Consider the following 17,613-nt stretch of genomic DNA (forward strand, 5'->3'; position numbering starts at 1 on the left):
TGAGCCACGTCACCTTTGTACAGGACAGGTAAACTGGGGCTACATTTTGACTCAGAGTCTTTTCAGAGAATGCATGGCTCAAAAATCCTCTCTCACTTAAAGCAGAAGAATGTTTCCCAAGTCAGTTTATATAGCCTGGTATGTATCATCGGGATTTAGCTGGAGTCAGCAAGCAGCTTTGTTGCCCTACAGAGCACACACAGGCCTGTATTCGAATTTACTATAACACTAAAGGAAACATGGAGAAAGCAACTGCCAACTCTGTGCTCAATTCAGGAACTTGACAAAACATTTGGAACAACTACCAGGTCTTGGGGGTTGGGAGGGTTGGCAATAAAACTAAAGCGAACCTGTGTAAATGTACGCTTTCATCTGATACTGCCATCTTGTTACAAGACGTATCCCACTCCTCAACTGCTCCACTGTACTTAAAATCGGAGCCACCATTTCTCAAGGCCTTCACAAAGTGTGCTTTCTGACTTAGTGCGCCACTGTCACCTGCCCCCACTTTGTGTGCCTCACTCAACCCAGATTCCAGTCTCACTGGACACTTCGATTTTGAACACGTGCACAGTCTGCTTGTCTAAAGAGATTTCTTATTCTTGGCTATCCACATGTGATTAAGTCGGCCTGACCTGGACCCTTCCCCATTTCATTCTATGTCCCCTCCTCCCCTACAGCACACACAGATTCTTCAACTCTTTGAGCTCAGCTTCCCCACAAAGTGCCTTTCCTGCAGCACACTCCTGTACCTGCACATATGTTACACCTCCCTGATGAGGCAACCCTGCACTTGCCCTTCAATACGTCTGTTTACCAATTTAGTATGTTCCCCTGCTGATTGATCAGCTTCATAAGAGCAGAAGCCATAGCTGCCCAGGTCACTCTTACAAAGAAAGAATGAAGAAGACATGGTGGCCATAATTCTTTCAAAGGCCCCTGGATGCCACGGAAAAGCAAAAATGGTACTATGCTGCATACGAAAGCAGTTTACAAAACCACACCTTAAGTAGAAAGAGTCCAAATTTTTAAATACTTTTATTACTTCGAGAATTTCATACATGCATACAATGTATTTTCATTATATTCACTCCCTATTTCTCCCCTAACTCCTCCCAGATCCACCCCACCCCTTCCCAATTATGTATCTTCCCTCTTTAAAAAACATGCACCCACCGAGTGCAATTTGTACTGCTAATATACACATGGGTTTGGGGCCATCCAGTAGAGCACGCTTCACCTGCCAGGGGTCATACTCTTAAAAACATTCTAAATTCTGAGGCAAATACACTTATATATGTATAAAAATTACAAAGGAGGGCTGTAGAGATGGCTCAGTGGTTAAGAGCACCCAACTACTCTTCCAGAGGTCCTGAGTTCAATTCCCAGCAACCACATGGTGGCTCATAACCATCTGTAAAGAGATCTGATGCCCTCTTCTGGTGTATCTGAAGACAGCTACAGTGTACTTATATATAAGAAATAAATAAATCTTTAAAAAAATTACAAAGGAAATGTATCAAAGTATTAACAAGAATGGTACATATAGATACACACATGTACACATGTATGTGTTTGTACATACAGCATGTGTGCTCATGCATGTGAAAACCAGAGGTCAATGTCAGATGTCTTCCTTTATAACATTCTGTTTTATCTTTTTAGATAGTCTCAATGAATCCAACCTCACCCAACTGACTAGACTAGGCTAGCCAGTGAGTTCCAGGGGTCTGTCTGTCTCTCCATTCTTCTTTTCCCATCCCTCCTGTGTTAGGGTTACAGACACACATCACTGGGGATCCACTTGGCTCTTTGTGCTTGTGAGGCAAGTATTTTACCCTCCTCCAAAATATGGAGAGAGAGAGAGAAAGAGAGAGAGAGAGAGAGAGAGAGAGAGAGAGAGAGAGGTAATTTTGGTAATTTTGTAATTTTTTTAATTAAAAATCTAGATGCAGATTGGGTATGGTGGTACATGCCTTTAATCCTAGCACTCGAGAGGGAGAGATAGGAATTTGAGGCCATCGTGGTCTACACAGCGAGTCCCAGAACAACTAGGGCTAAGAACCTGGACACAGAAAGTGAAATAACATACAGCATGGCAAAAGTGATGGGAGAGGCCTACCCTTAGATGAAAGAACGGAAAACACAATGTGAGGATGAAGAGTAGCACACGACTATTGGACAATTAAAGGAAAACAGAACGGCACACACTGATCATTTACCTGTTGTTTTTGTTAATATTCCAGTCAGCTCACATTACAGCCATGTCCCATTCTGCTTCATTAAAACACAACCCTGGGATGCAAGCACACTTGCCTGGCTAGTGGTTGCTAACCTGACTGTACACAAGAATCACCTGGGCATCATGAGACTGGAAATCGGCCTCTAGGAAATGGAGCGCAGAGGTCTCTCTAAAGCCAGGCACTTCTGCTACAATCCAGGCTCTGAGCAGCACCTGCCTCACACAGACTGAGACGATGTTGAAGAAGTTCCTGTTCATCTGAGATTCAGATAGAACAGGAGCTGGAGAGGTAGGAGATGTAAAAGGAAGCACGGAGGCTGCTTGCCAAAAGTCAGCAAGCAATCAAAATGCTCACAGCATGGAAAATTCCACTCATAAGTTTAGTTTGTTCAGCCACTCACATAATCCAAATGCCAAGGGCAGTAATAAGTTTCAAGTGGCACCGCACCTACCTAGAACTCAGCCTCCTGAAGCAGCACACCAAGGCAATAAAAAGGGTTCTCAGAGGAGACAAGACACAGGCTCCCTGAAACTCATGTCCCACAACTGACACCCGAGATCTACCTCATCAGAACACACTCCTCTCTTTCTACTCCCTTCTAATGCGCCTGTCTGCAAGGGTAGGTTAGATTTATACATTAAGAGGGGAGAGAAGATTCACAGGGGACAGAGTGAAATAAATCATGTAGACTTAACCATAGACATCAATTGGGGCGGGGAGGGAATTACAGAAAACAACACCTTGAAAACAACCGCTCAAGACTGTGGCCTGGATGAGGATTTCTCTAAGGGAAAAGTAAAGGCATATCTTCCTGTTTTCAAGGAAGCAAAACTGAGAGAACACTCATGGCTGAGCACCCGGAATAGGTCAAGAATGAACAATCTGGTTGGCATGGTGGTGCACACCATTAATCTTAGCATGCAGAAGTCAGAAGCCAGTGGATCTGTCTAGGACTTCTAGGGCAGTAGGGCTACATAGCAAGGCTCCACATCTCACTTGGAAAAGCCTTGTACTGTAGGGATCACTCACAGTTAAAGGCTAGGCTATACAAGCTCTAGGAACCAAAGCACTGAGTGCTGCCGCCATGTTAACCACGGAGCTCTCGTCTCCTTGGTTGTTGATTTATACATGCTACCACATTTTTATTTTTTATTTTTTAGTATCTCTAATTTCTGGGTGCATGTATTTATGAGGATAAAGCTCCAAATCTGTAGCAGTATTTTTTAAACTGTTTTATTTGTTTTTATGTTTTAAAGGTTCGTGTATTAATCATAAGAATTTAGAGACAGATAACGGAACTAGCTAACTCAACCTGTAATAAACTCAAAATAGCTCAGCTATCTGTGTAAGTCTGAACTGAAACAAGGTAGAGTCAGTCAAAACAAGTCGAAGTGTTCTCAATGGTGTTTGACCCTTTCTTAAGTTGGCTATTGCATTCTTCCTGACTTGAGGCTGCAGACAAAGCAGAGGTCTGAGGTAAGCTGGCAGCCTCAGAAGGCTCCAGATGATGCTCCATTGTCCCAGCCCTCAAAGCTAACTCTGTGGTCACAGAAAGAAAAACTGTTTGAGTTTCTTGGTGTTTTGCTTCATTGTTTTAGGTAGAACCATTTTTTTTTTAACCAATTCAATTGCTTCTATTACTTATGTGAACCTTCTGTATAAATGGTAAATTGTTTTTTTTTAACTCAAGACAGTAGTATAATCTTGGGAGAAATATGGAAAAAATTAAAAGAAAGCTATGTTTGTTCCTCCATATGCCTTTCCATCCATTCCAGAAGGGCATATTACAATTTTGCACCAGCCTATGGCTCCTCTAGGAAAAATTTTGCACAGCAGTAAGCAGTCTTTTTAGTAAAGCAAAATTAAAAGTAAAAAGTTAACCATGTTAGACTTAATGCTTGAATCCCACTAAAATAAGACCTATTGCTATGTTGTGAATTGGGTAGACTGCATGGGAGATGAAAGAATTTCTAGTCAGAATGGCAACATTGGTGAAGCAGCTATGTGGGGACTGTAAGGTAGGGTACCTTTACAGAAAGAGCTAGCTAGGGCATGGGGGAAACTGGGAGGGACAAAGTAGGAACAAGAAGCCAGCTGATGGGGGCTGGGGATTTAGCTCAGTGGTAGAGCGCTTACCTAGGAAGCGCAAGGCCCTGGGTTCAGTCCCCAGCTCCGAAAAAAAGAACCAAAAAAAAAGAAGCCAGCTGATGGCCTTGATTCACTTTTCCAACTACCCAAGCCCCTTACTGGAACTCTTTGCCTTAGGATGCCCTGCTTTCCACAAGTAGGCCGTTCTACTTCCTCAGGAAATGTCAGAAGCCATGCTCTAACTAACAGACTGTCTCACAAGCATCTCTCGTCCACAGTGTATGATCGCAGTACACAACTGTCTGGGGGCTGAGTTTCAGAAGTTCAGCAATTGAGAATAAGATAAAAGGAGATCTCCTGTTCCCTGTCCCTGACTCAAAGATGAGCAGAAGTTGCGTTTGTGCAGTTTTCCTTGGCCGCTCTCCCTGGTCACAAGAACTTGCCTCCCCAATAAGCTGAGCTACAATACCATGCATACTCCTTCACAATGGCCTTTAGCAATCAATTCCAGGTCTGCCTCATTAACACCACAAAGCAAACTCACTTCTCAGAAATAAAAACTCCAGTCCCTAGGTCCAGTGGAGGGTTACAGGGAGGGATGAAATAGAGAGTAGCCAGACTAGGCCAACGTACATTAATGTGCCTGGGTTGCCTCAGAACTACGGGGTTCCAGAGGAGAGGAGGAGGGAGCGAGGCCCACAACTACATGGCCCAGAGTTGCTTTTAACTCAGGGTCATCCTTCTGCCTCAGGTTCCCAAGGGCTGTGATTACAAGTGCAAGTCACTGTGCCTGGCAGTATGTGACTTTCTAAGATAATTTTTTATCAATCCAACTTAATCTCTAATTGGAAGACAGCATAAGAAGACTGAAAAGGTGCAGACATCATGGAGGAAAGTACTTTATTCAATGGAAGCTGGCTAGAATCATGGCCAGCCTATCCACACAGAGAGTAAGTAGATACAGAGTCTCCATCTGGGAGGCTTGGGTAAAAAGGCAGCAAGGAAAAAGAGTTTCCGAATGTGAGACAGCTCTTTTCCATCAAGGGTCTGCTTAGGTTGTGCCACTCAGGAGAATATGCCCAAGCCATTTCCAATCTCAATCCTCTCTGACCTGTAATCTATACATAGATACAGCTCTTACGTTGTTATCAGTTCTTTTTAAAAATACAGTGTTAAGATCTTCTGTCTAGGGAGTACTTAAAATGATTAATTATCTGCACTGTTTACTTGGGCTCCATATTTCATTTCTCATTGATTCCTTTATTAATGCATCCTTTACCCAATAGGCTATCTCTCAAAGAGTGACATCCAAAAGAAAGCCCAAGTAAAATACTCAGTGCTCAGCAAGAGTCAAGTCGTTTCCAGCTTAAAGCTGGAGAGTATATGATAATCGTATAGAATCCTCGGTTAAATAAGAAAATTGGTCAGAGTTGTTTTATTTTTAAAGACTCTCTACTTAAAAATTTATCACATGGCTATCAGTGCCTAGATTTAAGGGTCAGTGTTACCAACTTGTATGAGAGCAGAGAACATGGTGAACAAAATAAAATACAGCAGAAGTTCTTGCTGTGAAGAGTTTAGTATGGTTTTCAGAAAGTGAACAGTAGTACTGTAGAAGCTGTTATGTTTCAGGTGGCAGTTACATGATGAACTGAGCACGGCCAGGAAATGTTCAATCCAAGAGGCTGGACCAGGGGGTTAAGCATTCGCCAAAGATCTGCTATATTCTGGCCCCTATTAGGAAGTTTTCAGGTGTTATCATTTAATTTCACAATAGCCCATTATTCCCACCAGGGAGGCTCAGGGCAGCCAGGTAGAACATGGGAAACACCTTGTTGTCCACAAAGTAACCAGAACTTCTTCCAGGACCATTTTTATCCTTGCCTCCCAGATAAAACCAAAACAAATGACTTCTCTATTTTCCTGGGGGAGGAAGAACACAGCTACTCCAGCACTCATAGGGGCAGGCAGGGCAGGGAGGGAAGGCAATATGGAAAGAAGCAAGGAAGAGTCAACATGAATTAAGTGGGTAAACTGAGCCCTGACCAGACATTGATGACATTATCCCAGTAACCCTAGAAGGTGATCACTGTCCCCATACATACACAGAGGCCTAGGGAATCTAAGTTATAACGCTAGGAGGAGGCAAGGGGAAGGTGAGATTGGAGTTAGATCAGGCAGGTCTCAAAGCCTGTGTGTTCTCTCTCTCCCTGTGGCAAGCACACTTTCCCTTCTCGTCTTTCCACACAAATGCCCCTAAACTAAAGTATGGAAAACACGGGTCTCTTCAAGAGCTTTAACCAATAATTACAGAGCCAGTTAGATGAAGGAAGCTTGTTTCCCCCAGGAAATAAAACTGTCAAATCAATCAAGGGATTTAAAAGACAATTAGAATGAGGCTTATCCTCTCACTTCAACCTATGAACAGAGTTGACATTTTGAGTGATGTCAGTGGATTTCATGAATGGGAGAAGCTACTATAGGGGCTGAAGCCACCGAGGACCTCAGAAATTCCCCTCTCAATGAACCCAGCAGTGGCTGGGCAACAACACAATGGCCCAATCCTGTCTTTAGGGAATTAGCAGAAAATGGAGGCTAGTCTTTGAGCATGGTTCTGTTTGCTGGGCTGACTCAGATATCAGTGAGAACTTTGGTGAGCAGCTAGCTCTCCACGTAAGGCTAGCTCAGTGCAGAAGTGGATGAGGATCATTAAGTAAATGTGTCCATCCATACCAAATGCGCCAGTCCTGTTTAAAGTGAAGCAAATCGAAGAGTCAATCCCTTCAGAAGCCTGTAATGAAAGTAACCAGTAGTGACTTCTGAGTGCTTGATCCCATCCACATCTGGCTCTCTTTGGGAGCTAAACTCAGCAGAAGTCTACAGGGTCAAGAAATGACCCTGAATAAAAATAGCCTTGGAAGTCTGTCACAGAGGAGAGGAAACAAGGCGGTAGGGTGATTCACTCCAAATGGCAGCTCCAAAACCCAAATTCCCATTTTTGTTCCAATCTGAAGCCAATGTGCAAAACAGGCACAGAGCAAACTGTCCGTTTCCAAAAGCAGTTGCCAAAGAATTTTATATGGAAGCCAAAAGGATTTAGTGTGCCATTCACCCCTCCTCTAAGTCCAAGAAGGAAGAGCTTGAACTGAAGCACTGAGCCTATGGTGGGTTCCCTGCGTGAAGACCACCCCGTACTGGGGTCCAGTAAGGAAGGGAAAACTTTGTTCGCCAAAGTTTCCAATGGCCAAATGGCTTCCTGGGTGTGGGTACAGGAGTTCTATGGGGACATGTGAGTCCCTGGCTACTCAGCTGTTCCCTCACTTCTCCCTTCCCCAGCACATAATTAAGGATAATGCTAAGAAAGGGCATATGCTTTTCCTGGTTTGTGCAGGTGAAGGTGGTGTTGGAGATTGAGCCGGGAGCCTCTGCCTGCTAGGCAGGCACTCTACTGAGCTACATCCTTAGCTTTCTCTTTTGGTTTTGGGGGTTTGCTTTTGGGGAGAGAGAGGGGAAGGGGAGAGAGAGAGAGAGAGAGAGAGAGAGAGAGAGAGAGAGAGAGAGAGAGAGAGAGAGAGAGTGTGTGTGTGTGTGTGTGTGTGTGTGTGTGTGTGTGTGTGAGTCCATGCTGGCATCGAACTTCTAGCCAACACTGACTCTGAGCTCCTGATCCTCCTGCCTCCACCTACCAAATTCTGGGATTATAGGCATATGCTGCTATACCCAACCACAGCCCGCCCCCCTTTTTCTTTGCAATTTGAGGCCTAGCCTCCATAAATTTCAAGTCTGTCCTCGACCTCACTCTGCAGCTCATGTAGACCTTGTTTACAGCCACCCTGCTTTAGTCTCCCAAGTAGCTGGGATGGTAGGCCTGGAACACCAAGCTCTGACGCACTTAGAGCCAAGAATTCTCCTGACTGAAGACCGATTATCCAGTGTTTGACTACTTAAGCTGTGCTGAGCACACCAGGTGCTGAGACTGTGGCAAGGGGAAGCAAAAGGCCTGCTTCTCAGTCACTTAAACCTTCTCCCAAAGCCCTCTACCCAATCTTACATCCATGCTTTGTATTCTTTTTCTTACAGACGGTGGTTCTCCCAACAGCACTGGATTTCAAAGGACCAGAGAACCCGGGTCTACCTTTAGAAATGCTGTCTTTGACTAACTATGCTGCCAGTTAGCAAGGAGAGAGACACGAGGGGGGGGGAGAGAGAGAGAGAGAGAGAGAGAGAATATGAATGAATATGAATGTGGCAAAGGCTTTTAATCGCCATGAATAAGTGTGCCTGTAACCTAGGAGCACAGAGTATAATTAACCCTGTCTTGTAGGATTGGGAAAGACTTCTCAGACTGGTCTCAGGATGAGTAAGAAAGAGTGTGACAAGCAGGGAGGGAATGAGGGCAGAGATGAGGGAGGAACATTCCAGAAAGAACAGCCTGGGCCAGAGGTTCCCTACTGAAGGCAATTTTACCCAGATACGATTCTTGTATCTAGTAGGTAGATGTTGCTAAATAACCCCCCAGGGCATAGAAGAGCCCTCACAACAAAGTCTTATCCACCCAAAATGTCCACAGCCTCACTGCAAAACTCTGCTCTAAGCAAAGGTTAAAAGGAAGAGGAACTGGGGTGTAGCTCAGCGGTGAAGCACTCGCCTGGAATGCGTGAGACTGGCTTCAACCCTCTGCACTGCAAAATAACTGAAGCCGAGCAGATGCTCTGTCCTCGAGATAGGAGCAGCAGATGACAGTAGGAAGCCTAGCACGGCACACTGTCACAGCAGCTGAGAAACACATCACAGGGATAGTGACCTCGGCTTAAGTCCACTCCTGAACGGCACCCTATATCTTGCACTTCGGCAGATGTTATGTGACGGGTGACAAGTAGAGTGAGGACCAAATAGGTGTTCCCAGATGGCTGTTCACCTGCAGGGCTCACATTCATAAAGGACTCGAAGCTGCTGAAGATGCTGGAAAGACTCATGAGCAGGAAAAGGTCAGGGGAGAAGCAGCAGCAGCAGCAGCAGCAGCAGCAGCAGCAGCAGCAGCAGCAGCAGCAGCAAGGGCTCCTGGCCCCCAACAAGTGGCTGTAAGGGAAGCAGAATACAGTCTGGGTGGCAAGGTCTTGAGGGCACTGAAGATGCAGGCAGGAATTGTCTGATCATAAAACGAGGAAGCACTTGAACAGGACTCTTACGGATCATTTAGAAACAGAGGAAGGACTTTGCCATTACCACTCACTCCACTGAAAAACTAGAGAAATAATAGAACAAGCCTCCTCCTCCTCTCACAGTTAGACCTCTGGGAGGAAGAGAAGCAAGCCTCAAGACACTGGTAGATTTTGTTACAAGAGCAAGAAATACTAATTGAAGCTTCTCAGATTCAATGCTTCCTCGCACTAAACTGCACCATGTCTTTAACATTACCCTGGTAGAGGCACACACACTCACCCACAGTGCTTTTCAGAGGTGGGGCTAAGGAGATAACTCAGGCAATGAGGGTTTGTCTTACAATTATGAAGTCCTGAGGTGGACCCTGAACACAAATAAAAAAATTCCAGGTGTGGTGGTGCTAATAACCCCGAGGCTGGAAAGGCAATCACAGGGGTTCACCAGTTCACCCTAGCCTACTTAGAGAGCTCCAGGCCACTGAGAGCCCCAGACCTGAAGTTGCCCCTCAGGACTCACATGTGCACGGGAAAGCACGTACACAGAGGTAGTGTGAGTAGAGCAAAGTTACACTGATTGGAGTAAACGTTCATAATCAAGCTCTAGTTCCAGCAGAAGAAAAGCAGAAAACCATAATGCAATTCTTTTGTTGTTGTTTCTCTTAGTGCTGGGGATTAAACCCAGGCCAAGGCCTTGCACAGGCTAGATGGCACATCCTCTAAATTATACTACAGACCTACACCACTAGCTCTGTAAAGACAATTCCAAACCTAAAATGACGTAAAAGGCTTTAAATTACTCCTTTGTTTGATTGATACCTTATTATAGTCCAGCCTTACACCCACAATCCTTCTGACGTGGCCTCCTAGGTGCTGGGATTGACAAATGTGCACCACCACACCCAATGCCATAAAAGTTTTATTAAAAATCCCTTTCTTCTCTATCTATAACACAGAAACTGTTGCCACAAAGGAAGGTATTGTGTGCCCAGCACGGTGGCAGAAATCCTCCACTGTTGAGAAAAATTAAGATCAAGTCTTGATGGCACTGAGCCCTGAGCTAACTGCAGCCTTGTGTTCTTCGCTGTTGGTTACAGACCCTAAAGGAAGGAGGCAATCCGTGCAGAAGAGCCAGGCAGAAATCAGAAGACCAGACTTTCCAGAATAAGAAGCACAGACTGGAGCCAGCATTGGGGGGCGAGAGTGATAGGAACACCTTCGGGAATTTCATTTGTATACCTGCATCCATCGCCTCCCATTTCACCTGAAAACTGCCAAAGAATATGTCTGGTGCCCTAGCCACTCAGGAAAATGTCTCATCTTAGCACATGGTCTGCCACATGATTCCTGGTCACCTATAAATAAAGTAAAACGGACGGCCAAAGGACACAGCAGCAGGTGTCCAGAAACTCACAGCTAAATACAGTCAGGGATGGAGGGAATGTTGAGGTGACAGGAAGTTTACAGTCCCAGAGAGGGCTGTTTTAAATCTAGGCTGAGATTTACAACTAGAAAAGAAGGTACAGTACCAGGCTCCAGGGAATTAAAAACTGAGCAGTTGATGAGCTGTGTAACGAGACCACAGCCAACTCTGAGAGCTACATACACAAATGCTGGCTGTGGTGTCACACACCTGTAATCCCAGCATGTAGAAGCAGAGGCAGGAGGATTATGAATCTGAGGTCGGCCTTGGCTGTGTAGTGAGAAGACTCCCCCTCCCCCAAAAGTGACAACATCAGCAAACACGCAGGTATCAGACAATCCAGGATTCTAACTGGCAGGGAAAGGCAGGCTGGAAATCTGAGCATTAGACAGGAATCCTGCTAATGAGAGCTCATGATTCCTCCCACAGATTCCCCAACACCAACTCCTCTGCAGCCAACACAGCTCACTGACTATCTCCCAAACACAGTCAGCTTTCAGGCTACCCTCCCTCCTCACACCACTATATCCACCTGGAATGTTCTCCACCCACAGGTCCACCTAAGCGAGCACTACTCATCCTCTGGGACTCAGCTCAACTCTTTCTTCTCCAGGTTGTTTCTGACTCAACCCTCGGCATTTCCCCCCTCCTTGAACTTCCAGAACAATTAAGTTTGTAGAGTTACTTGGCCAATAGCCATCTTAGCTCAATATCTTTTTCTAGTTTTATTTTTATCTAGTTTTCTATTTTCTAAATGACTAGCGATTGCCACCTTTCTCCCTGTGTTCACGGACATGCCACCTCTCTGAGATAAGGAACAGGGCTTACTCATGACTCTTTGCATTCACCCATCTCATCCTCTAGAGTACCTTAAACGAAGTTTGATTACACCATTCTCTTCTGTGTGCACAGGAGCAAGGTTCTCCCTAAAGATCTAATCATTCAAACCTTTGAAAGCTTTCAACTAATGAATGTGAAATCCCTTAAAAAATAATTCTAAGTGTTGTCCTTCAATTTACTTAAAAAGAAAAAAGCCACAGGGTAAATTCAGTGGTAGAGCACTTTTCAATGGCAATGAATTATGACAGTATTAATTTTTAAAAGCCACAACCATTTAATTCTATTGCAGAGGGATAGGGGGCGCTATTCTTTGCTTTACCTTTTCTTTTCTGTTGGGGTTAGGGGTGACTTTGCAAGACAGTATCTCACTATGCTAGAATTGAATTTTCGAGCTTCCAGACCCAACCTCCCAAGTACTGGGATTACAGGAGTAAACTACCATATCTGGCAAGAAGAAAGCTTTAAAGTTAATTTAACTCTGACTCTGAGCCTTCAACTCTAAACTCAAAAGATTCCTCAATGTTCTAGCTCATGTCATGTGTGTAGTACATGTGATTAATGCATATGTAGTACGTATGGTTAGTACCACGACACATTACATATGTGTAGTACATATGGAAGTTAAGATGAGACACCATATTCAAGTGTTAACTGTTGTGCCCTGTAAGCAGTATATACTTGGCAGATGGTCTTGATGCCTGATAATCTGAAGTGGCTAGTAATTGAACAGTAATTAGTAATTTAGTAGTTGGAACTCTATATATTAACTAATTTAACCTCAAGACAGCCCTAATTCTATTTTTTAAGAAATGATAAAGATAAAGAAATATTTATATCATCCATAGGCCGCAGCAGGAAAGTGGTAAAATGAAAATCTGAATCTCAGCCACTGACTACAGCTGTAACTTCTTCATTTTGATTAGGTTAGATTTTGAGGTCATTTATATAAAAGTTGGGTATCTAAACTTTGGTTTAAAATTAGCATATAAACCATGGTATCATAGGTTAGTAATCCCAGCACTCAGGAATCTAAAGAGGATGGCTTTACTTTTGAGGCTATACATGGGGAGACTAGCAAAAAAAATTACATAAATCATATCAAATCAACAACCAACTAACAATGAAACAAAAAAGTGCAACATGTTATTACAATGCTCGGGATACAATCTGTAGCTAGCTCTCTGTGACTGCTGGCCCCACATTCTCAGAGTCAATCAAATTCAGCCAGCCGAGAACTGAAAAGGTTTAGAGAAAATACTTTATCACTGTATCAGTGCAGATGGTGTCAGACCTTCTCTTGTCATTATCTGTTAGTAATAATAGCAACACTTCACATAGCATTACATTGTATTAGGGATTATAAGTGACACAATACAATGATTTAAAGTACACAAGAGGGGCTAGAGATGTAATGCTCAGTGACAGAGCACTTGCCTAGAGCACATGAGGAGACTGAACTCTTGTTCAGTCTCCAAGGCTGAGAAGGAAAAAAAGAAATATATGAATGACGACATATGTATATATGTATGCAGGCCACATGCAAATAAGACTCCCTTAACCAAAACTTCAAGCTCTGTCATTTCAGGTATATAGTATCAATGAAGGTGAATATGGTACAAAGCCATCTTTTGAAAGAGACACTGCAAGAAATTCCATCTAACTTTTTTACTGTTACAATAGTTCTGTTTTATATCAGTCATTTTTTCATCACAGGTATGGAGTTATAGGGAAAAACATAGCATATACAGTTTATCCACTAGAAGGTTTCTTGGAATCTATGCCCCCCACATATATGAAGGGGCTATTACTCTGCTATGTCAATTTATACAACGCAGGAATCCTCTGACTGTAATTCTTAAAAGAGAGCCTTGAAAAACTGCTCAGACTGGCCTTAAACTCATTTTCCCACATCATCCCCTGAAGTAGGTGGGGTCACAGGTGAGCATCCTCAGATTCTAGAATCCACAGGGACTCTTGGAATGGACTTTCTGGGGGACACTGAAGGACTAAGTGTTACTCTGCAACACTCTATTTAGGAATAGACTGTATCTTTGAGACGACTACCCTAGGGAACCCAGGGAGTCTGAGAATATAAGCACTGAAAACTCCTGGAAACAGAGCCCCACAGACAAGGCCAGTGTGTGGCAGGCAGGTGTAGCATGCAGGCCAGTGCTCCTGCTCCAGATACAAGGAAGCCTGATGCAGAACAGATGAGGTCTGATGATGCAACCCTGTTTGTTAGTTGATAGAGTGATAGCCTAACGCATCAAGCCCTGGGTTTGATTGCCTAGCATTAAAGGAATCAAGTGCAGTAGTGCACACCTAAACTCCCAGCATACAGAAAGTAGGGATAGGAGGATCAGAAGTTCAAGGTCACCCTAGCCATATATATATATATATATATATATATATATATATATATATATATATATATATATATTCCATATACATATGGAATTAAATTATGGAATGACAGTTGACAGTAAAAAGTGAGGTAAGTATCTAATTATGATTTTCAGGTTTAAGTCTAAAAAGTGATATTTAGCTATAAAGTTTACAAGTAATAGAGCAAATCTTCTGGGAAAACACAAACACACTTCAAGCTGAAACTCTGTTTCAGGGTTTTGTTTTGTTTTTTTTAAGTCAAACCACTTTAATACTTGGATTACAAATTACTGTTTGAAAACGAAATAATCACCTAGAGAAGACTTTCTAAAATAAGTTCCTCTTGGAAGCTCATTTTGGGGCATCGAGTTGAAACTAAATTCTCAAGGATGTCAGTAACACAAGGGCTCCATCCATAACTCCTTGAAAAAACTGAAACCATGGACGCCTTGTCAAATTCAGACAGTTTATCTTGGCACTGGCAAGTACAGCAGTCTCTTCGATGTCTGGAAACGTGTCTAATTACGTCGAATGAGTAACTAAAATATAGCCCGTGTCCCGGAACAGACAGCTTAGGGTTCACTCCATAGCATCTTGAATGGTAGGATGGAACCACGCCAGACAGAAAAAAGAAGAGGAGGAAAAGAAAAGAGAAAAGAAAATCAAGCATGAAAGCAGGAGGAGATGCCAACCTCTTTTAAAATAACCTTCCCGTTTTCCTGGGGCTGCCAGGACCATCACGCCGCTCCTAAATTGTTCTTTTCCCTTACTTTTGTTCCATTAAGTCACCCGGTTCCGCCCACCTCACCTACCTGGCGCAGGAAGCGATCTCAAGCTCACCATGTCCCTATCGCCCCTAATCTGGACACCACACAGGGACGACCCCAGACCCCTAAAAAGGAACAGTCCTAGATCTCATCACACCCTGGAGTCCCAAGGCCGCACCAAGGAAGAGTCTTGTCTCTGGGAGGCGTGACCACCCAGCGCCGCGGACCCCCTGTCACCCCGCCGCACTCACTCGCGGGAGCTGCTCGCCCGGGTCGCCCCGAATCCTCAGCAGCGCCCCCTCTCGGGAAACGTCGGCATGACTACCCAGACGCGCTCACCTGAGCCTAAGGTTGGCCATGAACTCGGGCATGGAGACGGTGTCCATCAGCACGAAGTCCGCCTTGCCAAACTCAAGGCTCTCCTGCTCCGCCATGGCGCCGGCTCAGGTGGGCACTCGGGCTGGGGCGGGGGTGCTCGGACGGGGTCGGGCCGGAGATAGACGGCCGCCACTCCTCAGAGCTCCGGCCCGCGTAGCTCTGAACGGGCGAGGCCGGCGGCTTCCGCTCCTCCCGCGGTGGCTGAGGGGTGTGTGGGGGCCGTGGTGGCGAGACGGAGACGGCGGCGGCTGGTCCTGCCTCAAGCCTGAGTCCCGCTGGGCCCCGCCCCGCCCCGCCCCGCCCTAGCCTCTTGGGCTCCGCCCCGCAGATGAGCCCGCCCCGCAGATGAGCCCGCCCAGCCGCGGCCCAGCCGCCTCCTCACCTGGGCGGCGCGCACGCGCGGGGCTGGGACGCGCTCCGGGCCAGCGGCGGCGGCTGAGAGGCAGCGCCCCCTAGAGACAGACACAGGCATTTAGCGTGGCAGTGTGCCGTGTAGTCCTGACTGGGTGGAATAGGCCTTGTTGCCTTCTTCAACCCCTCCCCAGTATATGCCACCTAACTTACAAACATAACTTGAGCGGCCTTGGCGCGAATTATCCGTTATGATCCCGTCACATTCTCCTGTGCTCATGTGCTACTACCCATCCTTGAAGTGGTGGCCGAACGGAGATGGCAATGGTAGCGAATACTTCCAGATCACAGAAATGTTCAGAGCTGTTCTAAGTGCTTTAGCAAACTTAACTTGTCACACTGCGAGGAAATGGAGAAGCTGCGACTTCGTGGAGGTCATTTGATTTATGAATCCCAGCATTCAGCCACATGGCTTACTCTTCATTTCCAGTGGTCCATTTTTTCCACTCATGTGACCATGCCTTGTACGAATAATTTTTTAAAAATATGTATGAATCACCTCCTCAGGATGATTGCAGGCTTCTAGCACAGAGGACCATGTCCTCTTTAACTTTTTTATATCCCTTATATCCCCCAGCCCCTTTCTCCACACATTCCAAGAAGCTATTGTAGTGGGTTGTATTGCAAATAAGAAATCCGTGAAATTAGTTCCATAGATAGTAATGAGTTGTGATCTCCAACTTAAAGACACACTGTGTGCTCCGAAAATGGTTTTTGTTGGGGGAAGGGGTGTTGCTGGAGAGATGGCTCAGTGGCTAAGAGCACTTGCTGTTCTTACAGAGGACTGGAGTTCAGTTCCCAGTACCCACAATGATAGCTTTGCCTGTAACTCCAGTTCAAGGAGATGAGATACCCTCTTCATACCTCTGAGGGCACCAGGCAGGAACATGGTGAACATATATATATGGATACACACACATACATACATACATACATACATACATACTTACATACATACATGCAGGCACTCACACATTCACATAAAATAAAGGTGAAAATATTTTTAAAAAGCATTTTTTCCATAGACTATATTTTCCTGATGGATATACATTGTAAGGGACTTGTCCAGTACCTGCACCTCTTCAGGCTTGCGCCTCTGTTAGGACTGTCTTTTGTGCAGAATCTATTAGGAAATCTAGAGGCATCCAAGCTCTGGCTGGGCTTCAGCTCTGTGGCTGAATTTGAGATGAGTAAACTAGGCTGAAGGACCTTGGCATGTTTCAGCTGCCAACAGCCCACACTTGCCAAGAGAGGGGACAGTGCCTTGATCATTTTCATGGAACACCTCTGCCGTCAGAAAGCCACCCTGATCCCTGGCACAGCACTGCTAGCTGGGCTACAGTTTGGCTCCTGTGTGTAGCTTTCTTTCTGCAGAGGATCATTGGATTTCATTATGCTTGTTTGTAGAGGAAGGACTCTGGGATAGATACTTCCAAGGTAAGACTGTCCTATGCTTGCGTCATTTGTGAGAGTAGACCGGCTATATAGAATGATTCTGCATTCTTACACTGTTCAGATCAGTGTAATTCAATGTAGGCAGAATTGACTTTGTAAAGAGGAAGAAGTGGGTTTCAAAGTCTGTGCCCCAGGAAGTAGACCCCAAGTTCTATCGGTAAGTGGATATGTAGGTATGCCAGTGTGTGTGTGTGTGTGTGTGTGTGTGTGTGTGTGTGTGTTTCCTGAATTCTGGGGTTATTGAAGACCAGGACAGAACTCTAGGCACTAGGAAAAGTGACATGAAAACCTGCAGAGCACAAGAACAGGGAATGGGAGGCACAGCGGGGTGATATTTGGTTTCGAAATGGCTGAATTTGGAGAACTTTATTGTAATCATTGCCCCCTTTAGAAGCCTCAAATCTGGAATGTATGCACATTTACAGATATTCTGTAAATTCTTATATATGTCCAGCTTAGAATAA

General features: G+C 44.8%; 1 protein-coding gene across 2 annotated transcripts in view; it reads right to left on the reverse strand.

Moving 5' to 3' along the window:
- Myo1d (myosin ID) overlaps positions 1 to 15,494 on the reverse strand; it is a 276,639-nt gene extending 261,145 nt beyond the window's left edge. The window contains 1 exon segment of one of the 2 annotated variants that reach the window (NM_012983.2): positions 15,245 to 15,494. In NM_012983.2, the coding sequence (NP_037115.2) occupies positions 15,245 to 15,339 (95 nt within the window). In that variant the 5' untranslated portion in view covers positions 15,340 to 15,494. 2 annotated transcript variants of the gene reach the window in all.
- Positions 15,495 to 17,613: the final 2,119 nt, after the last annotated feature.

This window comes from Rattus norvegicus, chromosome 10 (genome assembly GCF_036323735.1).
Source record: "Rattus norvegicus strain BN/NHsdMcwi chromosome 10, GRCr8, whole genome shotgun sequence".
In the NCBI taxonomy this organism is placed as follows: domain Eukaryota; kingdom Metazoa; phylum Chordata; class Mammalia; order Rodentia; family Muridae; genus Rattus; species Rattus norvegicus.